The 27585-nt window shown below is 31.3% G+C and overlaps 1 protein-coding gene across 3 annotated transcripts; it reads right to left on the bottom strand.

The window, feature by feature from the left end:
* Window positions 1–213: 213 nt before the first annotated feature.
* Window positions 214–26174, bottom strand: LOC129952006 (ATP-binding cassette subfamily C member 4). 3 transcript variants are annotated; one of them, XM_056064791.1, is made up of 16 exons: window positions 26025–26174; window positions 25634–25729; window positions 10285–10539; window positions 10096–10227; window positions 9912–10039; window positions 7328–7575; window positions 6710–7267; window positions 6358–6648; window positions 6004–6281; window positions 3209–3641; window positions 2536–2826; window positions 2116–2470; window positions 1820–2050; window positions 1225–1757; window positions 1006–1166; window positions 214–947 (listed from the first exon to the last, which is right to left on the bottom strand). In XM_056064791.1, exons 3-16 carry the CDS (start codon window positions 10467–10469, stop codon window positions 674–676), a joined length of 4098 nt encoding a protein of 1365 aa, XP_055920766.1. In that variant the 5' UTR covers window positions 10470–10539; window positions 25634–25729; window positions 26025–26174; the 3' UTR covers window positions 214–673. The 3 variants fall into 3 exon arrangements, with proteins under 3 accessions (XP_055920766.1, XP_055921558.1, XP_055922246.1); XM_056065583.1 differs by lacking the exon at window positions 25634–25729 and having other exon boundaries at window positions 26025–26134; XM_056066271.1 differs by lacking the exons at window positions 25634–25729; window positions 26025–26174 and adding an exon at window positions 10691–10850.
* Between the last annotated feature and the right edge of the window lie 1411 nt (window positions 26175–27585).

Here is a 27585-nt window from a genome sequence, read left to right as displayed (position 1 = left end):
ATACAAAAAGTTATAAGGATTTCAAATTTTAAGTTAGTTTTTGGGTCGAATGCTATATAGCTCGGCGACCTACAATTTTGAATCCTTTTACTATTTTTCCTTATGCTTATTTGTTTGTCTAGCGTCTATTTAATGAAAGAATTATTTAGATTTTTGAAGAACGAATAATGAAAGAAGAAACATTTTCGGGGAGTGAATAAAAATAAAATAATGTTGTAACTTTTTTGTAGCAAAAATCTGTATTTTATAAAAATATAAATATTTTGTATTTATAATGTTATATCTTTTAATTGGTGTATACAAATTAATATATATTACTGTTTTCTTAATACGAGTATAACAATATGCGATAATTTAAATCTTTACAAAAGGCACAGAGCAAAAAGTTTAACAGTTTATTTCAATAAGAAACCTTTAAGTATTTGGTTTTGGAAGAATAAAAATAAAAACAAACAAAAATTAAGTAATAGTTTTCTTACTATGAACTTATGGTAGATAACAGTTCTAATTGAAGTTTGACAATGAACTTTTGTATATGAATCACCTAATATTTTCTTACGATAGACTGCAACTTAGTAACTTATAGTTTCAAAAAAAAATATTTAGATACCTCAATCAAAATTAAGTAAATATATCTTAAGTAGTTGTTAAGGTTACATCGAGAAAAATCACGTTAGTTTTTGTCAGACGATGTAGCTTTAAATGTATCACGAGCAATTTTTTTAAGATAGTCTGCATCATTAGGACCTGTAGCTTCAACCATTTGCCTCAAAGCACCATTTGGATTCTTCAGTAGTATGTATGGAGTGTCGAATTCCTTGGCAGATCCAGCATCCATAACAAGAATTCGATCTGAGTCCATGACTGTATGAAGCCTATGAGCAACAGTGAGTACAGTACAATGCTTGAACTTAACCCGAATTGTTCTTTGAATAAGAGCATCAGTTCTGAGAAAAAATTATGCAAAAGTTATTAGAGTGTACTACGTAAAGTTTTTTAGCTTACTGTGGATCCACATTAGCAGTAGCTTCGTCTAAAACCAAAACCTTATTGTTCCGCAAAACAGCTCTTGCAAGGCATACAAGTTGTCTTTGCCCCACACTAAAATTGCTTCCCCTTTCGGTAACCATGTAGTCAAGACTTGGTATAGACATTTTAAGTTCCACCTGAAATGTTGCATTATATTAAAAATCTAATCGATAATCTATCTTATAAATATTTAACTGCTTCTAAAGCCTTCCACAAATCAGCGTCCACATAAAGACCAAACGGATCCAAATTATATCTTATTGTTGCTGAGAATAGAACTGGGTCTTGCGGTATAATTGAGATCTTCGAACGAAGTAATTCTAACGATATACTTCCAGTCTCAATATCGTCAATATAGATTTCACCTTCAATATTAGACAAACGGAACAGGGCGCCAATAAGTGAGGACTTTCCAGCGCCAGTGCGGCCAACGACACCAACTTTCCATCCAGGTTGGATGTTAATGTTTAAATGTTTTAAAACAGCTTGACCGTTTGGATCATAGCGCAATGACATGTCTTTAAATTGGACATTTCCTTTTGTAGGCCAATTTTCAGGAGGTTTATTCTCAATTTCACATTCCTGTTCAAGATTAGTATACTGAAGCACACGTTCAACACTAGTCATCTGTTGCAGGGATTCAGCAACCTGTCTTACTCCATACTGAACCATACCCGTTAAAATCATAGCCTGTGATATCGCCAAGCCAACATTACCGCTGAATGTTTCTGTTCCGATTGTAATTTATATCAAATATTTTCATCCCGAGTATGTTAAAAGTAAAACTTACGATTATGCATCAATATAAAGCTGAACGCCACTGTTGTTAGGAAGCAACAACTTATGCAGTCTAACCAAAGGCCAAGGGCAGTATTAGAAGCCATTGTTAATTGCCACACAGCACTATGCACGTCTTGCAGATTATCGAACTCTCTGATTACGACGTCTTGCAGGCCTCGAGCTCTTATGGTCGAAATACCAGTAAGACTTGCAGATAGATGTGAAAATACTGGACTGCGGCCTACAATTAGAAAATTTAAAACAAACATTCTTATTTAAAAAGAAAAGTCTATTTAATAATCTTACAAATTCCTTCTAAGCGCTTTAAATCTTGTGATGGCCTCAAGTAGATTTTTAAAACCAACAGGTATACCAAAACCGCAATTGCTAGACTTCCAATCAGTACAGGATTTACAATTGTTATCAATATTAGAATACCGACCATCACCAAAGCAATTTGTATGAAATCCATCATGGCCTTCGGTAGAAATTCATCAATAGCACCCATATCTTTAGAAAATCTATTTAAAATTCTACCCGATGGGTTCGAATCGAAGAAACGCATTGTAGCATGCAAAATTGAGCCAAACATACGATTGTGCAAGACTTTAGAGGCATGCATGCACACTTTAAAAAATAGGAAACCACGCAAAATTGTCATCTGAAAGAAGAAATAATAATAATCGTATTACAAATTCAGCTTAATTAATGTTTGTTTATACCTACCAAAACAACAAGTAAAATAAGTGTACCGTAAATATACAGGCACTCATACGTTGTTAACATGGTGGGTTTGTTAGTGTTCCTAAGGAACTCCTGTTGTGTCCAAATATTTACAAAGTAATCTGATCCACTGCAAACAACTTGAGACAATATCATAACAAAAACAAGCACACACAATGCCGATACACTGGCTCCAGCACGGAAATACTCAATCCAAACTCTACCAGAGACCCCGCCTTCGGCTTGATCTTCTGCAATTTCTTGGTTATCAGTCAGGTCTTTATCGGAACTGGTCTAAAACAAGACAAAGAGCATACTTCAATAAAATGTAACTTTTTAACCAACAAAATTCTGCATATCCATTTCTATAAAACTGGGAGCGAATACGCGGTTCCTCCAGGTGTATTAAGAGTTTATTATCACAATCTCATGAATATCATTTACTATTTTTGAAATTTCAATTTCTAAATCAAAATTAATTAAATCAAAATGTATTGAAAAAAATGTTAATAATCAGAACATAACATACATAGCTCAAATAAAACTTGATCACAAAACTTTATAAATTACAATAAGTTGTGTTACTTCAATTTTCTCATCAAGCACAATTGTTAAATTAAAAAACATTATATTGGATATGAAGAATTTGTTTGTATCAATTATTTAGTTCAATTACCGATTTTTTAAAGGAGCTCGCACTCGAGCTAGCACGCTGTCGAAGCATTTGGTAACCACGAACACCGTCAATATACGGTATGTCGTCTTCTTCGAATATAGTCAAATCTTGGCTGTCGGTCATGCTGGATTCAGTATCTTTTTCAGTTTCTGGACGTTCTAATAATTTAGCAAAATCTAAATCACTATTCGCAAGTTCATTATAAGTTCCTTGTCGTGATATTTTGCCATCCTCGATAATAACAATCCAATCAGCTTCAGTAAGAAAATGAACTTGATGTGTCACTAGAAGACGTGTAGATTTTTCATTTGCTAATCGACTACGTGGCCCAATAACTTCGTCAAATAAATGCTTTCCAACGTGTGCATCTACAGCGCTTAGAGGATCATCAAAAAGATAGATTTGTGCCTGTTTATAAATAGCTCTTGCTAAGCTAAGGGTGGAAAAAATAATTTTTTTTTGTAAAACAAAATAGTACCATGGAACTAATTTTAAATATACATATATAATTTTTCTTAAAAATTACATTGATTTTTAAGCATCTTGTATATTGAATAATTATTATTATTATTATTTTATTTTCATTTGGACAAATATGAATTTTAATGGAGATCTTCAATAATACGTCCTTCACACTACCTAAAGTTCTGTATTTTTTCACCCAAAACAAAATATTTTAGATGTATCAATGGAACTCAAGTATACTTTTTTGTGCAAGTAACTCAAGATCAATAGGTATTTTTTTAAAGTTCTAACTTGTATTTGTATTTTTTTCGTTAAGTTTAAAGATTTGGAGAAAAAATATCGGAGTGTAATACATTTAGTAAAAAATGCAATGTAGCCATATTTTTATTCTGGATTTTTTTTCAGTAGAACAGATAAAATACTGTGGAAACAAATGTTAAGATAACGTCAAGTTCTTGAAACAAGGAATAGTATAAAATAAAAATTAAAAGATATGTCCGATTTGAAAAGGCGGTATGTTTAAATATATGTTTGAAATATTTTTATTTTTGAAAACTAACAACCTAATAAATCATAAAGGTATTGAGCATTAAGAGGTGTTTTAAAAAAAACTCACTCCATTGTGGTAGTCAATAAAGAATTTCTTACTACTCTCCGTAGGACCAAAAGTGTTATTAAGTAAGGGTTTGATATGATCATCCTTCGTGCTTAAAAAAGATGAGGTAGAATATGAGCCTTCTCTTTGGACTCGACTTCCTTAGAAAAAAATGAAGAAATCTCTTCAATCGTGCTAAAGTTACAAGATTGGCTTCTATGATATAAAGAATTCCTATAGGTGTACAAGACGAAACTAATAAAATCTAAACGATCTTGCTGGCAGTCCTTCTATAGTACAATAGAAAAAACATCCGAGGCCTCTAGGCTAAACAAAATTATTTCAATCTGTCTAAGAATGATATCCATCTTTCTGGAAGTTCAAGTACGTACCATTAAATACTTTCTTCCTCATAAAGAGTACACTATTCTTGCCTTCCTTGACGTTGAAGGTGCTTTTAATAACGTAACCACAATTGCAATAACATCTGCACTATCATTTCAAACTTAGAGAGTTCGCTTGGTGAGTTGATTCATAGAATGCTGACTGAACTAACAGCAAAGGTACGTCTCAAGGCAGTTTGCTATACCGATTTAGTTCTATTCTCCAGGAACTATAAAATATTCAGTATTAACGCTCCTGTTATAAAATGTATCTAATTTATGTTTTCTGGTGAAGCTAAATGGCTGAGTCTCATCTTAGACAAGCGCCTAAATTGGAAACATAGTATACAAGAAAGATATTGTAGCTCTCTTTTTCAGAAAAAAGTTCAAAGGTTTTTTTTTGGGATGTTGCTACCCTTATTATGCAGAAACTCAGGACTATAAGGAAAGGTAGAACCAGTAGGTGTGGATGCACTTAAGTTTTGAACTCCTGAATATTGCAATGTATACTAATAAGCACTCTTAGACGCACGAGTATTACGGTTGAACTGTTTAAGGGGAGGAATGCAGTAAAAAGGGGTAAGACAAGAAACTTTACGACAATGTTCAAGCGACTTAAATGAAGCAATAATGATATTATCACCAAGCAATTTAAATGTTCTACGTTCAACACTATCCAAAAGGCTTAAGAAAGTGGCAGAAGCACCAACCCAATAACGGGAGTTATGCTCAAGCTTTGGACGTATATAAGTCTAGTACATAACAGCCAGATCAGACGGGGAATAAGAACATCTTGCATCTCCTTAGGAAATAGGGCTGAAAACCTTAAGTTACTCAATGGTTGTACATGCATTGGAGAAAGGTGTAAATCACGACAAACTAGGCAAAGTCCAACTTTTAGCTTGTCTATGTACTTCTATGGACTTCATCGCGGTGATTCTTAATTATTAAGAAGCAATTCTTCACACAGACTACAGAGAGAACCTTCCACATCTTTCTGTGAGGATAGGGCATTCATGGAGGAAGAGTTTTAAACAATTTTTCATGCAAGCATGTAATTTGGGTATGAAGGCACGATAAGAGAATTATTGTATATGATTCTTAATTATTAAGAAGCAATTCTTCACACAGACTACAGAGAGAACCTTCCACATCTTTCTGTGAGGATAGGGCATTCATGGAGGAAGAGTTTTAAACAATTTTTCATGCAAGCATGTAATTTGGGTATGAAGGCACGATAAGAGAATTATTGTATACATGATTTTATTGAAGTCCTTTGTATTTTTGTTTGTGATTTTTAAAGGCACTTAACAAAAGTTAAATTTATTCACTTAACCAAAAAATGTATTTACCTTATTCGAGCCCTTTGACCACCAGATAGCGATGCTCCACGTTCGCCCACAATTGTCTTATCTCCATTTTGCAGTTGTTCGAAATCTGCTGCTAGCGCACAACACTTTGTTATATCATTGTATCGTTTTCTGTCATATGTTTCACCAAATAAAATATTACTTCGAACGGTTCCAGTAAAGAGCCAAGGCTCCTGAGATGCATATGAAATATCACCATGAATAAAAACATTCCCATCTATTATTGGAAGTTCCCCAAGCAGCAATTGTAAAAGAGAACTCTGTAAGGTTTTTTATAAACAAAAAACGTTTTTATTTTGTTTGTATTTTTTGAAATATTATTATCTATAAACTTACTTTTCCTGCTCCAACTGGTCCAATGACCGCACAAAGTTGACCTTTTCTTATGTCAATATTAATCTTTTGTAATGTATTAGATCCCTTGGTATTATCCCAATTTGCATTAATTTCTTTAAGTAATATCGCCTTCGAGTTATTCTCAACTGAAGAATCATCAGTCTTTTGTGTTAGGCCAATTGTTTTTTCATCATGAGACTCTAACATTAGGTAGTCTTGAATGCGTTTAATTGAAACAAGTGCCTCTGCCCCAAAGGATACTGCCAATGGATACCATATAGCTGCAACCAACTATACAATTTTGAAATAATAAATGTGCTATAATTTTGTTTTGTGGTATAATGAAACTTACCTGAAGGATGTTATAATATTGCGCCATGGAAAAAACAACGTCAGCTGTTATACCTTGTCCGAGGAGGACAGCCGCGGCAATTGTTATGTACAATGTAGAACGCTCAGTGAAAACCATGGTACTTAAGTAAAAACCACGCAAGTATGATGCATAACGAATTTGTTTGATTTCGCGACGTCTTGCTTCAGCGACTACAGCTTGGAATGGTTTTTCCCAAGCGTACATTTTAATAACCTGTATACCTTGTACTATTTCATTCATTATTCCCACACGGTTGTCAGTTCTATAAGCAATTTTCATTCTTAGTTTCGAAGAAAGTTTGCTTAGTCCTGTTTGAACAGGAATTGTCTTTAAGAGAAGGCCTACTACACCCACAAGTGCTGCAATACCAATTTTTTGCCATATAAGGTAGCAAATAAGTACCGATTGAAATGGAAGGATCCATATCCAGTGTATATAAATAAAACCGTAGTCCAAACGATTTACATCATTCGAAAGAAGGTTAACTAAATAACCAGCAGGTGTGGTACCCGCAGTTTTTTTTGACAAACGAAGTGTCTGAAAGTAATAAAAATTGTCAACTGTGTCCAATTAATTATTAATTGAGTATGTAGTAACCTTTCTGTATATTAATGAACAACATGCTATCCTCATTCGAGCACCTAAAAGTCTTTGTCTCAGATCAACATGATGATTTAAAAAACAACCAATAAGTGTTGCAATAATCAAAATAGCAGCTAGTGAATAAACGTCTGTCCAAATGTAAGCGATTAGGCTCATAAATCCATCCATGCTCGTCACATCACTGTTGAATGCTTTGATATTGTCGGCTGTTTTTACGTCGCCTTTGTCCAGATCATTATTTCCTAGAAGAAATGTTATATATAATTGACATACATCTATAATTCCGATTAAAAAATGTCTATTATGCATCCTAGTGAACTGTATTTGTATGATTTAGTTATTTCAAATAGATTGATTAAAATAAGTTTCTTATTTACAAAACAGATACAGATAAATAATATGGAGTTAAGACGATAGTGACGTGATATCACTGAACGTTTTTCTTTTCTTTTCTCTTCTCTTCACATCAATGCTTTGTTTGTCTTTTGTTTTTGCAGATGACATAATTAGTTTAGAAAATAAAGCAAGAGTGTATAAAAAACACGTTCACTGATAATCCAAATAAATTGTTTATGCATCAATTGGGATCAAAAATGAAAAATTAAAATATGTGCGAAAAGATAAGGAACTTTCCGTTCAATTGGGTTTGTCGCTTCTGTTGATTAATTATTGATCTTTAGATATTGTTTTTATAAACGACTTTTAGTATCACAATTGATAAATGGAGGTGATCAAAAATGTTTGCTCCATATCTGGGTTTCTTTTAATGGCCAATGAATACATCTTGTGCTGGTAGATTACACATGCACTTAATTTTTATTGTTTCTTGAAAACAAAGGCACTGTATACCCAAATTTAAGGAATGATATTTTAAAAGCTTAATTGTGGCAAGGTTCACCCAAAGAACTCTGCACTATTCGTTATCTCGAAGAAAAAATATAGCCAGTTTAAAGACTTATGACTTTAAATTTTAAAAACTTGCTTTAAAAATCTTACGAAATTATATTAATAGGTATCGAAAATAATACATGTAGTGTTGTTTCAAAAATCTTAATACACTTAACTTATAGATACATTTTGATCGCTCCGTTTAAAAATGTTCTTTAATTTTATCTAAAGGAGGCATATTTCATTTAGTCATTAGATTATTTTAGAACCCTATTTTTCTGCACGATATGGTTTAACTATTTAATTTGGACGACTTCCTACATTCCAAGATTCCAACTAGATTCTATATATGCCATATTCAAGAGCAATACAATAGTATTGTGTTCAAACGTAGATTTTTCCCAAAAATAATATATTTTGTTCTTGTCAGCATTTCTATGAATGTGAAGAACACTACAAAAATATAGATGCAGAAACCCAGCCAATGACAAAGTTCTACAGAAAATATAATCTTTTTTTCATAGGAAACAAAATATGTTATGAAGAATTTTTTGGCTTTTGTTTTTAACGTATTTTTTTCGGACTCAATTTTCAATTACTATAGTTTATAGTTATCAGTCTGCTTACTGGTAGATTGGACCTGATGCTAGAAGACAAATTCTAAAAAATTACAGTTTTGAGTGAACCTTTTGAAAATATTTTGATCTTAAGGAAATAAGTGCATTAAAGTACATAGTTTCCCTAAAAATTAAATAAAAACAAATCAAGGTTTCTCTAAAAATTAAATAATACAAATAAATTGCAATTATACGTTGCAGAATCTCTTTTCTCTTCAGTTCTCGAGAGATTTATTTCAAAATAATAGATATGAAACGTTCATTGTTTTTTAATTATCCATTAGTTTAACGAAAGTGCAACTTTGCCTGTGTTTGGGACATTTGTCATGGAACTCGTGTTTAAATCTCAGTTCTAAATTCACTTCAAAAAGGAGATTTATTTAATTTTTCAAAATCTTAAAAGTTTTATTATTTTGTAGAAAATAAATTTTTAAAGAAAAAAAACTTTAAGAAAGCCCTACACTATTTATATGTGTCAAAATAAAATAAGAAGGAATTGAACACGAGTTTCAGGAATTAACACAACTATTCTTATTCAAGTTGATTTTTCAAGAACCAGAATATTTAAAGCATTACTTTAGATTTTTCCAATTTTATATTGTGCGAAAATAAATATTTTAGTTGTTTTTAAAAGAAAACCGTTTTTTGGTGAATTTCGTTAAATTACTAAAAAATCGTAAGATGAAATCTTTACTTATACAACTAAACTGTATAAGCTTTATGACTCATATGAACCCCTTGAATCCTTAATTGGTCAAATGTTGGTGAATTTGTGCTGAGCGATTGAAATTGGGCTGCATTTCCGATTCTTTGTGCACTCTTCAGTTAAGAATTGTATTTTTGGCAAAAAAGTTTAAAATACAAATTTTATGTACATTTATAATATATAGGGGTCATATCCATTAACTAAATACAATAAGTTTTGAATTCAAGTGAATTTCTAGGAAAATTAATACAAAATAATTTCAAAGAGGAGGGTTATCACCCCTAAGTCTTCCTAAATTCAAGACAAAGAATTACATAGAACTTTACTATTTAAAATGCAGAACAATTAATACGTTTCACACCCTTACCTGTACTGCTATCACCAATACTTCTTCTTGTGCGATTTGAGATTGTCATATTAGTTTCGAAATTTTTTGATTCCAATGGGCCTTGAAATTGTACGAGAAGTTGTGCAAGCACCGCTGGTAAAGTTGACCTATTTAAATTTATATTTAAAACAATAATAAATAGTTAATTCCTAATTGAACTCACTTAATAATAATGTAGATCAGACATATAAATCCATCAACAACACATGCAGACCAAAATGTCCGAAGCATTGCATTCCTGAGTAAAGGTTCCCTGCCTTTATGACTGGCACGTGCTACTTCCTTAAACCATTGACTATAAAAATATTTTAAGTTATTGAAATGTGTAACCCTTATAGAAATTTTGTTTTACTCTTCAAGTTTATTTCCAAGATCTTCAGATCGATCATTTTTAAGGCATTTTGTAAGATCTTCTTGTCCTAGACCTTTCTTTGAGCCTTTATACAAAATGGGCATTGCCCAAACGAATAATAATTGAGATAAAATATTCGCATCTTTCCGAGGATTAGATTTGGTTGGCTTTTTAGAGCTGTCCATGGCTATAATTGGCAGTGCACGTTCTGGTTGAAAATTAAACTATGATGGAACTAGGTTTTCATCTTTTTATCTGAAAAGAAAATTAAACCAATGAATGAGATAAAGTTATATAATATTTTTAAACGATTACATATTTATGCATTTTTGTACTTTATTTTATTATAAATATGTAATAATTTTGTATTGTTCACGTGGCCGTGGGAACATACAATATTCCTCACCTGCTTACTGTTTTTAATGCGCACTGTGGGTATTCATATGTTATCGGATAACTGCTATTTTACACTAAATCTTAAAATATAATTCATTTGGCAGTCAAAAACGGTGCAGTGGAAAGTTGAAAAAATGTAAGAAAACTGAAGCTTGCGTAAATTGAAGGTGTCCTGATCTCTGCCAAAAACCTGTTACAGCCGAATTTACATTTACATATCTAATAATTATTAATGAGATTCTCCTCTCTGTCCAGTATGATTTGAATATATGCTAAAGTAGTGTTAACTCTTATTTAAAGTGGAGAGGGAAAAAAAAAATATATGAAAAATAACAATTTACAGTTTTCTTTGTTCCACTTTACACAGGATTGATACGGTTTTTTTTTTGATAACCACATGGAACCAAGATTTACTGTTTATTAACAAGTATTTTCAAGAAAAGTAAGAACGCTCTTACAAAAATATAATTTGTTACCGAAATATTCATTTGAATATTTTTTTTTATTATTATAAGAAAAAGGCGGCGCACGGCACTGACAACTTGATCGGATAGACGTATGTTTATGTTTGGTTTTGTTGGTTAGGATGACTGAATTATTCCTATATACCCATATGTTTATAAACATCGATAAATAAGAACGAATGAGATAGTGGTATGACAGGATTGAGAAGAAAAATATATAAGAAATATTATCTAATATTGTAGTAGATTTTTCATTCCTAAGCTTAAGAGTGCGTTCCGAGCAGCAACTCAAAGAGAGGGTAGGGTGTAGAATTCTGGATTGGCCTAATTAAGCAGAAACTTGAGTTAGGTGGTTTTTGAAAAGCTTAAGCTCAAATATAAAATATCAATATCAATAGAGTTCAATGATCCTGGAAAGAGGGGTTTTGCAGGATTATCTGCCGTTGGATAGCTGCAAAGCTTTTAAAAGAAAAAAAGAGAAATTAAGAACAAAGGCGTAGGTAGGTAATTTACTAACTTCTGAGCAGCGAAAGCCATTAAACGTTCGGTTACCGGAATAGCTATTGTCTAAACGACCATTTCAGTCGAGACAAAGAAATTTTCGATTTTTTTTGTCGTTGAAAAAAATTTTCCTTGGTAAAAAGACCCGAAACAAAGCAGGAGTTGCAATTTCAAAACTTAAATAAAAGTAATTTTATATTTCTTGGTAAGAATATTTTGATATATTTTTTTTTGAAAGTGATAGGTATTAACTTTCTTTGTTTAATAGAATTTAAATTGGCAGTCGGAAATAACGGCTGCCCGATATATTCATCCCGGTTCCCGGAATAATTATTAAATACACCCCAAAGAAAAAGCCAACCTATAAAAACTACCAGGGTAACAAGGAAAAAGCAAGCAGCCTAAGTATAGTTTGAGCAGTGCAGGAACTTCGCTCCATATCCACCTTTAATACAACTCCCATAGGAATTTGGAAGGTCACATAAGTGCGAAGATTGGCTTCCGAAATTTATATAGCCGCCGTAGTTGAGAGGTTTAAGCCGTTGATCGTTTCAAGGGCTCAAAGCAGAGGTCTATGGTTCAAGTCCCCGCCAAAACCATAAATTAATTTTTTTTTACATTCAAATTTTCTTTATTAACATAAATTAATTTTTTTTTGATATTCAATTTTTTTTTATCAACGTAAATTCATTTTTTTTAAACATCAATTTAATATTCTAAAAACGTCTCTAACTTGGTAATTCAGAGTATAAAAAAATAAGGTGTTAATTCGAAGTATCACCACGCGAACCGAGTTAAAAGTAAAAGCTAATCGCGGAAGTGAAATATATACATATCATAATATAAGTGAACAAATACCTACAAAAAAAAAAGGAAACAACATCAAGTGCATCGAAAGATTGCTCAGGGTGCAACAAACCTTCTATCCAACAGCAGTGGCCACTTCTCGAGGAATAAAGGGGTAAGTTTGTACATATCTTTTTGATTAACTTGATAATTATTTATTCTGCACTTATACCTATATGTATGTATATATAATAAAAAAATATATTGTTTTAACACTTGCGCGAATTAGTGGGGTGGGTTTAAAAAGGGGATTTTTGACTTAAAGTGAAGTAATCAAAAAGAAAAAAAAAAAAAAAGGAATTCAAATCCAAAATAATTGTAATAAGCCGAAGACGCGGTTATACTTTTAAATTCAAATCTTAAGATTTTGTGCTTTGCGTTGCCAATATAGATTGAATTATTTTTCTTTATTAGTGCACTTACTTAATTGAATCATTTTAATGAAATTAGTATTTGTAACTTAAATTTAAATAGATTAGTTAAAATATGATATATGTAGTTTTATAAAATAACAAATTTCTAATTAAAAATATATTTAAATGTCTGAAATTGAGACGTACATATCTTTTTATTTCTGAATATTAGTTACATAATCATGGAGTAATTTTTTTTTTAGTATAAAGGATGAGAGGATGATGATAAGAAGGGTGATGGCTTGAGGGAGGAAGAAGCCATTCAAAGGGGTTACTCTAGCGAGGGAGTTAACCAAGGTAGGGGGGGTAGAGGCGATGTCTCGCGCATCATCAACACCAGGATGCAGAGTCTGGCAATATTTTTTTTTTTTGTATCGACATTGAAGGGTCCAAGAACCACACCCACCACTGAGCTAAGGGTTCAATGAATTGCCAGCAAGGATCAAAAGAAGGCAAATAGGTCGTTACAAATTCTTTGAATTTCACGGTCTCTAGCTCCATCCTAGATCTAGTTTACGATGAGCCTAGGTCTTAAAAACACAAATTAAAATAGCTCTCTAAACAAACCGTACACAAATAAATAAATAGGTTTATAACACAGCAAAGCTGTCGGTCTCGCACTGTCGCATACTTTTTTATTGGTGGTTATTATGGGTCGTAATAATTAAATACGACAAATGTTTTTGTGAATAAATTCTACTGCTGTGGGGCTGTACCAAAAAGTTATTTGTGTGAGCATGAGTACGTGTGATATGGTTGATATATTTCTAATTGGATGAGAATAATTAAAATTTTTACTTTTAATCAAAGCGTTGGCGCCCTATAAATTCAACACAACGTTTTTGAATGGAATTTTTGTATATTAATAATCATTACAAATTTAAAAAAGAACAGTCCCTATGTATTGCTATTTATTTATTTCTTTAATAAGAATGTTCATTTGAAGTTTCTTTTTGAGTTATTTAGATTAATTTTCTAAGATAAATACTTAAGATATACCTACATACATATATGGGAACTTTTTAAAAAAATGTTTGCTGAAGAAGTTTTATCAATGTGAAATATGTAAATTAAACACAATTTATTAATATTCAATAAATTAGATTTTTAAATAAACGACAATCCGATAGAATGGAATTATTTTAAGATTTTTCTATTTGTTATACCTATACCTACATACTTTAAAACGATAGAGAAAAATGATGAAAATTTAAGCTCAGTACGTATAAACGATCTTCTAATATTGGCATACTTATTTAAAAACATTGGCAATATAAGTGACTTAAGTAAGACAAGTTTTATATGATTAGACAGCTGCCAAAAAATTGGCAAATTTTTAGCCAAGAAAAATCTCCCTAACATTCAAGTGAAGTCCACTTATGTCAAAATGACATCTTATCATGATTTTTCAATTAACTGAAAGCTGAACTTTATTATTCTTTGATTTATTTATTTTCTTCACACTTCTATTTGATGTTTTATGTCAAAGTGTTACTTGAGAAATTGGAAAAGGAATAAGTAATATTTCCTTAAAATATGAAATACAAGTCAAGATGGAATTGTAGCTTGTCTAAAAACTAATTTGTAGCCAATTATGTTTTTTGTATTTTTCGCACGATTAACTTAGGGTACCTAAAGGTTAGTATATATGTAGTTCCGAGTTTGAAGTTTATAACACTTGAAAAACTAGTTGCAAAATGTACTTTCAAAGAATGCAGTTGACTGCAAATGAAGTCCCTCATGCTGTATGAACCTGCCTAATGTTAACCAGTTTTCTTTCAATTATGTTTGCGTTTAATCTCCAAGAATTTCTGGGGTATGAACATACTACATAGGTATCTGACAGAACAGCTGATTCAGCTTTTTGTATTTGTTCGTAAACAAAAAGATACAAAATGTTAGTTGAAGTTGTATTTGAGGATGTTCTGTACATAATAGACGAAGAATAAACAATTTACCTCCGAATTTTTGAAATTCTTCCAAATTATATCGAGGTAATGTCACTTCATAACAGTCCTCGTTTCAGTAAGGATAGTTTTCTGTTAAACGTAAATCGTAGTTAATTATTATTAATTATAGAATTCCAATTGAGCTAAGAGGAAATTTAACATCGATTACAGATTAAGGTTATCTCTTATTTATTAAATTGTTACGCACCTATCAGTTCATCACCGTCCGACGAATCAGTTGAATAACCCATTAAATGTTTTATCTTACAACAATTTTGACTCCGAAGCTTAAATGTTTCTCTGCTTTTTGTGAACAGCTGAAAGTTTTTTTTTATTTTTTGACAGCTATTTCAATACAGCTATCCAACTCGTTAAACAAGGTATCTAAAATCAACCTATAGAAGATACCCTATCCAACACGAGATTGATTGCAGCCTTTGTAAACACCCGATTTTATCTGTCAAAAGTGACAGGCTTTTTGAAATAGTTTTTACTCGTCTAAACATCAAATTTGTTGTATTGTTGTTGTTTTAACTTCAAAAATGTCATTTGTTTTCCAATGAGTCTACCAATTCGTTTGTTTTAACTTGATAGAAAATTGGTAATTTTCACCTAATAAGATTTTATTGGAAGACTTTTGACATTTTGGCTTATACTGGAATATCTTCCAATCGTGTATACCAAGCTTTACCTAAAATTTGCTTTTGTGGTGTTATATGACAAGTAAAGCTTTATTTTTAAAAAGAGAGAAACAACGCCAACAAATGATGACAGTATTCTGTAGGTGTTAAACGAAGCTAATTGAGTTTTAACTACATAAGCGAATAATTAAACTATACTTTTAACTTTTTGAAATAGCGTATAGTCCCCGTGATTTGAATAGAAGAAGACCTTTAAATACGTTAGTTCTAATCTTTAGTTGCGTTGTTTACGATGGATGCAAGCAATATAATCTAAATACAAAAAATCAACCAATTATTATTATAATATAGACAATTTGTAATAAGGTATGACTCGGGAGTAGTATGAGCAGAACGGGGAAAAAATGGTGTAGGATGGGAGGTTTATATCCCCCGAGTTAAGCAAGATGTGCATTTTTTCAGAAAAGTGGATTGGCATACAAAATCATTGATTCTAAAGCAACGGGAACACCTACATTGTTTGTGTGTTACTTTTTTCTAATGGTATAAACCTTCGATCCATTATCCATTCTCAGAAATAAAATAGTTTTAAATCTCAAGATTAAAAATAACAGATAAATTATTAAAAAAAAAAATAGCACAATATTTTCAAGAGTGGAGAGATAACAAAATTTAGAACACGTGTATGTGTAGATATATATGTGCTACATTATATCAAATTTAACCGTCTGGCCACAGCCGTGGGTGAGCACTAGAAAATGCTCCAAAAACTCTTGAAGGTTTGATTTTAGTTTGCTGAACGCATTGTAATCCTTTACAAATGTATAACGTTTTTTCCTAAAATATACAACCATAAGAACGATGCACCATAATATCAAAAAGATCGTTACTTTACTAATTTGAAATGCATAGCTCCATAAAAAAGTCATCTTCAGTGATGCTCATTTTCATCCTGTAGGCTACGTTATTAAATTATCAAATTGAGGGTTCATTCCAAAAAAAAACTTCTCCCCGTCTTTAATGTACCACTGTGTGATTGGACTTGACTTAACTTATCTTAAGGTGAATGGATTGGAATGCCTGGTCATGGTGTAATGATTTTTTAATGGTGGGAATTAGAAGATATTGAATTGGTGGACGTTAATTTCCAACAAGACAGCGCTACGTACCACAGAAGTAACGAAACAATCTTTATTTTAAAAGAAAAGTTTCATGGTATTGCTATTTTCCCGAGTATTAATCTCATTTGACCAACGATTTAAAAATTTCATGAAACGCATATGGTGCTGCAACTTTGATAGTGTCATACTTGAAATAAACCTCCATAATTTTATTTTGAAAAAAATCTTGAAACTTCTACTGGAAAACCCTGTATATTGTCAATAAAAAAAGGTCATCAAAAAAGCATGTTTGATTGAAAGGATTTACCTAAAAGATTGTTGGTTCTCCTATACGAACAGAAAGTATAGAAGCCCTTAAATTACAAATAATTAAATACTTTTCACACAGGGCTACATCAAGTATATGTTAATGTTACGTGTTAATTAATAATTTTTGCGATTAATTACATTGCCTTGTCGAGATTTTTGTGTGCTAATTATGTAGGTGTATATACTTTTAAACTATCATTATACCTACTTATCAGTTATTTTATTTAATTTCGCTTGAGTCTGCTAAACTGTTATCATATTTATTAATAAACTATATTTAATATTGAAAACTCTTTTTAATGCACTCAAAATAACATATTATACTTTGATAACTTACATAAAGCTTTATATACATTGTGACATTTTTTTTAGTTTCGTAGCTTTAAAACATTATTTCCGTAATCTGTTGTAGATTTTTTGCTTAACCTGTTGATTTGCTACAACGCCAGCGTTATCATTATGATTAGAATTGTGTTGACCTAGAGACATACAAACGTTTAAAGAAATGTGGTGATTTTTTATCCCCACGTGATGGAGCCCAATGATGAAATTTGTTTAGAGTGGTTTTTCTTGCGGTTTAAAATGCTTGACGATTTTGAATTTAAAGAACTCTTCAAATCCTAAAAAAAATTAAATGAAGATTACTCACAATACAGAAAGAAATCCACTAGCAACATGCTTAGAGAATAAATATGATCAACATTCGCTCGAAACCGGCAAATAAAACTATTTTGTATGTTCAAAATTTTTGGACAAAGTAAAAGTCGAACTTTGTTTGGTGTTGAAATACTGTTTCTAATTTGGTATATTATGAACTTATGAGTTCAAAATAAAAATTGAAGAAAGTAACATGCTTTAAATAACATTCTGAAAAATCGATCACCGCAAAAGTAGATAAATGTATTTTTTGACATCTTATAATTAAAAAGCTCATGTATTTTTAGATCACGAATAGATACCCAAACTTCTATTTTAAAATATCCAAAAAACAATGAATTTTATAATTCCGTAGAAACAAGTTTACCATCCATACTTCACGGCTCTTTTTGCGACTATTTTTAACGTTGCATATAAAGTTATGAAATGCAATGTGTCTGTTGTTGTTTAATTAAAAAGACTTTACAAAAATCAATGCATGGTTTTATTCATGAAGCAGTTTCAAAATAATTAAAGTATCAAGAACCAATTAAAATTTATATTACCTACAAATTTTGAAGTAATAAAAAATGTGTATGAAGATTAAGAAGATTGAATGAACAATTTTGTTATAATTTAAAAATAATACAAAAAAAAATATTTTTCACCTCGAATATTTTACGAATGGTATTCATTTCACAAACATCAAGGTAGTTAACCGATCGGAGAAATTTTCAATCGGAATACTTCGTATGTTCTTGCTTACGGAATCGAAAAATAAATGTTTCCAGTGGTTTGCTGCCAGAGAGAATTAAGAAACAAATAGTGTGCACCATCATGATTCGCATATGCGTTGTTTCTCCTAATTACTTTTGTCGGAATGCATCCCACATACATACACCCATCGTTCAGCTCGAAAGGGGTGATTACATTCCCATAACTTTATTCAGCTAAGAATAAAGGTTTTTACAATAGCAACATTTTAAGAAACAAAAATACAAATGACAGTTTTATTCCAAAAAAAAATTATGAAAACCTTTTTTGTAGGTATTTAAAATTAGAAAAAAATAATTGTTGACTAAAATATTCAAATAGCTATGAATAGCTATGCAAATTATTATTTTTGTTAACATGTGGTAAAATTTCTTACCAAATCAAATTGTCAGTATGTACATTTTTGTAACAATGCGACGTTATTAGTGTTCTTATTTCACATGATCAAAATGTGTTCGAAATGTACAAAAAGATGCTGGGACCCACATGATAACTTTCCATCCCGTCTGTCGGAATTAAAAAAAAGGTTCACAATATTTTGTGCGAGCTAAAAATTTGAAGTCAATATCTTTTTTTGTTCTACTAATACTTAATCCGAAAACCATTCCTTATCAGTTTTTTCTTGTTTTTGTAGGTTTTCGTGTTTCGTTAAAAAAGTTTTCAGTTAAATTTTAAAAAAAAAAACATATCCAAATTTTGCAAATCATGAAATAGTGATTGCAAAATCTGTTTTTGTTACGAAACTTTTAGTCGAACACCAATTTTTTACCAAATTAAATAGAATTTTATTTTTATTTTATATATGTATGTACATACATACAAATACAGATTGGATTTTGCTAAGAATATTTAGAACAAATCATTTTGAACTCAATACCTTCTTTTATTTTCGAGACCGGTTCCCATCGATCACCGAAATCAATCATCAGTGGTTAATAGACAGATGTCATATGTTCTTTCTCCTTTGTAATTCTGTTTGTATTAATGTATTGTGTTGTTGTGACCTTTTATAGTCTAGTTGCTCAAGGTGCTGTGTCTCTGCTGATGTTAAAAACGTTATTCTTCGAAGCATAAAGTTATTTTGGAGATACAATCATTTTTTGTTGGTAAAATATTCGATGTGACAACTGTTTTTGTTCAGATTGTTTGATTTATACAACAAAAAACTGTTCAATGTTTTTTTTTTCAAATCCTATTAGTTTGGTAATACTTCATTTAAGTCACTAACGTTATTGGTTTGTGAAATATTTTGGGTTAACCGAAATTTTCACTTTTTTTTGTTCATTGCTATGGTAAAACACACCCACTTATCTTTGTTGAGAGTCCTTTCCCTATATTATCTGTATAACAAAATTTATTTGAAGTCGATATCTTTTCTCGTTCTTGAGATATGAAGCTCCCCAAACGTACGAATGCACGTATACACGCACACACAGATATCTCTCCAACAAATTTTATTTAGATTTTAGGAATCTTGAAACATCTAGAAAATAAATTGCACTTCCATTAGAATAATAATGCAACGTTGAATTAAGTTTTTTACTGATTATTTTACTAAACATAAAACATTTCCATTAGGGAACTTTGTTTCATGACATAAATTTTAAATAATAGCTATAACGAACCTGTCAACAAAATTCCAATGACTATTTTCAATGACGCAAACAAACACCCGTGTTTTGTTGGAAAATCTATCAATAGTATAGTAGGATTTTACACGGATAACAAAAACAATATCCGCTGTGTTCGATGAGTAGTTGTGCATTTGGAATCAAGTGTTTTCCATTCCATTTCAAAAAATCAATCTGTTCTGCTTATATTATTAAGTTTTGTTAATGAAAATGGACTAAGTGGTATGCTTTTGAGAAAGAAAGAAATTATTGTAATGGCGCCCTAATGAGTACCAATCAAAAATTACTCCGTCCTTGTTGTAATACATTTGTGTTTGTGGGAACTAACGGTATTATCATTGTAGCAAAATGTTTGATTTTCGACAATGTCCTCGGGATTTTTAAAGCGAATCCATAAATTTACATAACGAAAATGAGTGTTTATGAATAATAAAATCGAAAGAATATACTAATAAGGACTTAAAACTAAACAACCAATTCTTTTCTATCCACGGTTTAGATTTATTTCCGTTTAAAATTAAAAACTCCCTGAAGCTCCTTCTGCAAGCACACGCAAATCTAAAATGGTATATTTGCTTTCATCTAACGATGAAGAAGGTTCAATTAACAACACAAATGAAAAATCAGATATGGTTTTTTTTCGACCAAATGTGCTCGCATGTCATGCTCAGAAACGACAATATTGTTGATCTGTCAATCTACTAATACCTATCAAAATCGAAAACTAAAATATTTGTATAACTTTAAATCGCCAAATAAACAACAAAAGAAGAATTGAAGCTTCTCTGAACATGCTTGAGATATTTTTGTAAATATTAATGAGTTAAATAAAACATTTCCTGAGTCAAATGTTGTGTTTTTTTAACAAAAGAACAAAAAGCAAAAGAGAAATAAAGGAACAATTATTGGTTTATGGTGTAACACAAATTTGTATTTCGATCAAGATGACGAATGCTTTTTAAATTAATTGTCTTCTCACAGGAAAAAAAAATGAAAAATGAATTGTTTGTAAACTTATCATTTAATTTGACATCCCAAGACTTTCAGCTTAGCTCCCAGCTGAGTTGTGGATTGTTACAAATCTTAACTATTTGGCACTACAACAATGAGTTTAGGAACCATGTAATGGGATGACATCATAGTGCTACAAATCATAACAATCTTAACGTTTAGAATGACAATAGTAAACGAATTTTCACAAAGTTCGAAAAAGTACAGTTCGTAAAACGATTATCGCAGACGATATTGTTTCGACGATAGTCTCACTTCACGTAAGACGATAATCGTCTAAGTGATATCGTCAAAACGATAGCGTTTGCACGATAGCTAAGTAGGTATCGTCTGCTATTAATTTCCATTGACAACTAAGCAAATTGAAGCAAACAAGTTTCGGTGTAGTTAAGTTTTGTTACAAAATAAAAACAAAAACTCAAAAATATACAATGAATTCTGTTTTTTTTATATACAAGCATTAGTAATGTCTCTTAATTGTTGATAAATAAATAAAACAATTGTAGTTTTGGAATTGCAAAAGAGGACTTTATAATGATATTATAAACAATAAATTTGCAAGACGGTTGTCGTTCTACATACATAATGTATATATGTACATTTATTCAATATTAAAATTTGTTGTAACTATTGAAACTTTTGGGCGTAGGAACATTGGTATATTCGACAGGCAACGACTTTTGTATCGCTCTTGCACAAAGCACTAATCCATCCAAATTAGTTTTGGAAACAAAAAATATTTTTGAAGCCAAGTTATTTTTCCTGTGGATAAATTGAAGTCTTCACTTCCTTCCCTTGGACCAAATTGGGTTTATAACTGCAGCTGATTTACAAAAATATCAGACATTAGACAAACATTTTGATATTATTGTTTTATCTTCGGCGGCAACAAATTATAACACAAAAAGTGACAATAACAATAAACATCACAAAATAGGTGGCATGTTTATTAGCAATACATTTTTTGCAAATTTTCAAAATTTTTCATTGAGAAAAACCAAGTTTAATAACATTTTCAAGCTATTGAACAAGCATTATCTTTCGTTGAGTTCATTTTGACATTTCAATCATAGTATAATATACTCAACGAACTTATACTGAGAACGATTGAACGAGACGATAGTGATAAAGTTACGTGAAGCAAATTATTGACGATATCGTTAATGATAATCGTTTTGACGATTATCTTTTCGGAAATTACGGAATGACTCCCCAGACCTATGTGTTATCAAAAACTGAAAGAACAGCTGATTCAACATATGGGGGACTTTAAACTTAAGGGCCGTTTATAGCTGTCATTAATGGCTGAAACACAAACACGCTTCGGCTTCGCCTGACGTTAACCATAGGAATTTAATGCATGCTATTACAATGAAGTGTTGACATCACCTTTCGTTTGAAAAACGTAAGGAAAAGAACGTAATGTGACTCTAAACGGAAGCTCTACTTCAAATTTGCTGAACAATTGCTTTGTCTGACAGCTCAACAGCATTAAAAAAAAAGTCAACAAACAAAATACATTTGCTTTTAGATTGGTTATTAGAAAAAGTTAAAAAGTAAGTATTTTTGTAGAACAGAAAATGAGTTTCCAAGAAATTCTCATAGATTTAAGAACTCCGTAGTTTGAGCTCCCGGGCTCACTGATATCTCTCAGTCTGCGCTGATAATTTTTTTTTCTATTTTAAAGTTCATATTTTTTACTGCACGAAAAATCAAAATTTAATTTTGAGAAAAAATAACAGCTGCTAATGACAGAAGTGTCATTTTAGAAATGTCAAATTAAAAATGTCATTCAAAGCATCCTTCGAAGCAGGCCCAAAGTAACGCAGACGAAGCATGTTTGTGTTTCAGCCATAAAATGTTTGTTTTTTTATTTTTAAACATATTAGAGCTTTATTTTAAGGAAAAGATAAATTGAGTAAGATGGGTTTTAATGTCAAGTATTTTTTTTTTAAAGAAGTGATACATTTTGAGGCTAAATTTATTTCGTAAATGCAATTTTCAAAATTAAAAACTCTATGTTTCTTTTCGACATTGGAATCTATCTTATTGCATTACCTAAAAAGGGGGGGGGGGGAATTCAAGGCTACATAGTCAAGGCGTTCTGATTGGTTAAATGCAACGGTTTAACTTCCCATAGGAAGTTATTGTAGTCGATCCGAATTGTAGAATTGAAAATTTTGACATATCTAGGCGCTCCAAGGTTTTTAATTAAATATATGTATGTGCGTGCGTACATCCGTACACCCGTACGTTCGCTACGTTTATTTTCGTCGTCCATAGCTCAAGAACCAGTAGAGATATTGACTTTAAATAAATTTTGTTAAACAGATAATAAAACAGAAATACACAGAAAGGACTCTCAAAAAAAATTAGTGGGTGTTTTCTTAACCGCAGCAATTAAAAAATAAATTGGTTTACCCAAATTAGCTAACCAACCAATAACGCTAGCGATTGAATTAAAGTGTATATTATAAAAGACAAATCGATTGACGGGATGGGAAGTTATCAGTGTGGGTCGCATCCCAGCCTTTTTTGTTAAAGATCACAATATGTTAAAACTATGTCAGGAGATCGAATATTATCGCTTATTAAAATTTATAAAAAACGTTTTTGCAGACAAAACGCTATGGTTATTTTTCTCATCTTGAAGCTCTTTGGCCAACATTGTATTATTATTTTTCAAAAAGTCCCAAAGCAAGGCAATAAAATAGCTACAATTTATCTTCTTTGAAGAATCCCGATTAATTCGAGAAAATATGCGCCAAGACAAGGTGTAATGTTCATCTTCCTTATGAGCCCAACCATTACACCGGGGCGAAACGCATATATGTATGAACAGTGAACACTATACTGGTTATATTTTAAATCATATTTATTAAAATTATTAATGGTATCAAAATAAAGATTGCTTTTAGTTTTAATCAAAGTAAAAAAAATGTCCCCGTGGCATGATGGTTAGTGCATTGGACTGTCATGCCAGAGGTCTTGGGTTCGATCCCTGCCTATGCCATCTAAAGTCTTTTCACGGGTACTGCCTCTTGCGAGGAGTTGACAAATTCTCCAAGAGTAACTCTTGTCTTGAAAAAGTGCTTTCTCAAATTAGCCGTTCGGATTCGGCATATAAACTGTAGGTCCCCTCCATTCCTGACAACATTACTCGCACACAGGAATGGTTGAGAGTTGTAAGTCACTAGGCCCTGGTTCTCAAAGGACTGTTGCGCCACCCAATTTATTTATTTTTATTTTAAAAAAAATGTCCACCACGAACTTACTCAAATTTCGAAAACAATATTTATTTAAACCGTTTAATAATAACCGAACTTTTCCCAAAATTCTGACATGTAAATTTGTCTGTAGCTTTTGATCTTGAGATGTGATGATTTTGAAATGTTGAGCCATCTGTCAATAAATTGTGAAATGAATACAATCAACGTGTGCATTCAGAGATCGTGCATTTGTTATGGGGTGCGTTCAATTAAATACTTTTATGTATCGTTTACAAATGAAAAGTACTTTAGGCGTGTACATTATTTTTAAGAATAGAGTCGAGTTTTATTTCAATTTCTTAAAAAAGGGACCAAATGGAAGAAGAAATGACCATGCGACCAAGTAAGGCTATTATGACCGTGGTACCAACAGCTAGGTATGTAAGGGGGGACATGCTGCTCTACTGCAACCCCCTCCTGGAAGTCACTATAGTATTTGGGGTTGGTTTTGGGTATATACAAAGTACTTTATACATTTGAACACTTATATCAAAGAAATCCCAAAAAAATCAAGTTTGGCAACACTGACCAAAAAATAGGGAAGAAATGTCAAAATCAACCATTTTTGCGTGTTTTGTATCTGAAAAAGTGAACTTTGAAAATTAATTTAAAATAGAAATAAATGTTTCCTCCGCTCTGAAATTTTAGTTATTATTTATCTGCACATATCTATAAAAAAACGCGAATCGAAAATCGTGCTGCGGTAATGGAATGTTGAGCCTAACAATCTCTATGAATGCGATGCGCCCAATATATCTCAAACATGTTCAAATATTTAAAACACAAATTTGACTGATAGTTATAATATAAAATATAAACTACCTGTCAATAAAACAACTTTTGAATAAAACCCATTAGTAACATGTTTGTTTTACGTTTTACATTACCGACCCCTACAAAATTTAAGGATCTCCATTTTCATACTAAAAATAATAAAATAACTTTCTTTATCGGTTTAAAATCTTGAAACAAGGTTTTTATTCGGAATAAAACTTATCACCAAGCATTTACGTTCGAACTAGGAAATCTTATAAAATGTAAAAAACGGATTGTTTTATTTTTAGGAATTCGTAAAATGTTTTCCTTAGACTGAATGAAAGCTAGTAGTTAAGAAGACGTTAACAATAACTCCATTTTTCATAAAGATCTTTTTCAATTATTAATTAAATAATATTGTATTCTTTAATTACTTCTCAATTCTTAATGAATTTGATTAAAAACGATCACAACTTCAAGATCGATTCTTGCCTGTTGTCCATCCCGCCAATTAACCAAAAATCAACATGAATCTTATGTCTTTAAAGTATTTACATATGTATCAGTCCACTGCGCGTCACAGTACAATTAATAACACTTAAAATAAAAGAAACAAGAATGAAAGTACTCACTGTACGATTCGTGCTAAATTCCAAATAAAAATAAGGTTTTCGGCTATCACCACTAACTTTTAAGGTTGGAGTGAAAAATATATTCGATCACTGAAACTAGATACAAATAATGTATATCTTAAGTATGTTTGAACGTATGTTAATATAATATGTATTTTAATTTAGATTTTGATAAGGAATTATTCTTTGTATTTATTTTTGCTATCTTAGGTATGTTCAAACAAAATATTCACATTGATGACACATATTTATGTGAACGGTGGTGCGTTATCATGACAGAGAAGAAAAGACAATAAATTTGCTGTCTAAAATTATTTTAAAAGTGTTTTTATGATCGATGGTCTTAAACGATTATGAAATGATCAAAAGCCGAACACAAAACGAAACCAACCAGATTGGGAAGAAAATAAAAATGTTCTTCTCAACTTTCGAGAATTACCGCATGCGAACTGCGAACTGAGTGAATCAAAAGAAACTGAATAACTGTTTGTGAATTTACAATTACGTTTCTCAGTTCCTGTTCGTCTTCTAGCTTCTAGCATAAATTGCTATTGCTATGGATTGTAAATTTTAACACAGAAACATGACTGTGCGTTGTATTGTGACAGACCAGAGGCCAGACATGTGTTTGAAAAAGTATAAGTACACACAAGCAAATACCATAAGATGGATTTATGAGCTTTTTTAGTTTATTTTGAGTTATACCTTTATTTACATGTATGTACATAACGTAACATATGCTTAAATCGTTATTACTTGAAAATTATGTATGTGCTTTCCGTCCGCGAGTATGCGTATGCGCTCAAAAGATAAATGCAAAAATACAAGTCAGGCAAAACGAGACATTAAAAATGGCATACTTATTAAATAAATGTTCAGACTCAGAGAGAAAGAGTGAGAGAGTATACATAAAATAAAGTGTTGTGTCTAAATTCATCGATACAATGTAAACAATAATACATCCCTGCGTTCTTACAAACGTTTTCAAAAAAGCTTTTCGATATTTAATTCGATAGTCAAAACGAAGCGGTTTTAGTTTTAAATTCAAAAAATTTCAGTCGTTGTTTTTAGTTAAGCAGTTATGTAGGTATGTAGTTTGTTTGATATTTCAATTTTGATATGTTAAAAGAGTCATTTCATATGGAAAGGCCGAAAAACACCTCACTTGGATCTCAACAGAGATGGCAGAAATGCGATTTTTTTTGATTTACTACATTTGTTACGTCTGCTACATAAATGAGGTAGTTATTGTAGTTAAATGTAGTTAACGTAGTTAAATGTAGCAGACGTAGCGGTAGACGTCAAAACGTAGTTTGAAATGTCCATTCAACCACCAAATTGACAAATTGCATCGAAAAGATAACTGTGAAAGTGTGAAAAACGAACTCTCGAAAATTCGGAACAGGCTTAACTAACATTCCAAAAAATTGATAGATATCATATACACTATACTCTTAAAATGAACGACAAAAATAAAACAGATGATTATTAAATTTGCATTTTTCTTTCATAAAACTTCGAATTCCTTGATTTATTTCATTTACGCAACATATTTGGTTCTTATGTATAGTTCAGTGTTTTTCAATCGTTAGTCGTTACTTATTCACTCGTTTTTTAAAAATTCTTTTTGAAATTTAACGTTTTTTGTGAAGGTAGCACACGTAAAAAATTGAGGGTAGGTAATGAAACAAATCAAACGTGTAATTTATCCAATTAACTACACGTAGCTTACCGAGTAGATTACCTGACGTAATCTACTTTGCCATCTCTAATCTCAATGCATCCATTGTGCTCCCAAGGAAAGGGACATTTATCCATAGCGACTCGAATAGTAAAAATGTAAAAAAACCGTTATTTTCATGGCGTTTAATTTTGTTAAACCTTTTAATGGGAGCGGGTCGAAATGCTGTATGGTCAAAATTCTGTATGATATTGTACGATACTGTATGGAC

Source organism: Eupeodes corollae, chromosome 1 (assembly GCF_945859685.1).
Source record: "Eupeodes corollae chromosome 1, idEupCoro1.1, whole genome shotgun sequence".
Classification (NCBI taxonomy): domain Eukaryota; kingdom Metazoa; phylum Arthropoda; class Insecta; order Diptera; family Syrphidae; genus Eupeodes; species Eupeodes corollae.
The sequence above is the reverse complement of the archived record's forward strand: the minus strand, read 5'-3'. Positions and strand labels throughout refer to the sequence as shown.

What these genes read in the sequence shown, in the direction of transcription:
- LOC129952006 (XM_056064791.1), bottom strand. Translation starts at nt 10,469, where the DNA reads ATGGACAGCTCTAAAAAGCCAACCAAATCTAATCCTCGGAAAGATGCG. An exon ending in TATTGGTGATAGCAGTACAG is followed by an intron (nt 7,576 to 9,911) that starts GTAAGGGTGTGA and finishes CATTTCTTCTAG; the next exon opens with GAAATAATGATCTGGACAAA. An exon ending in TTATTTTACTTGTTGTTTTG is followed by an intron (nt 2,471 to 2,535) that starts GTAGGTATAAAC and finishes TTCTTCTTTCAG; the next exon opens with ATGACAATTTTGCGTGGTTT.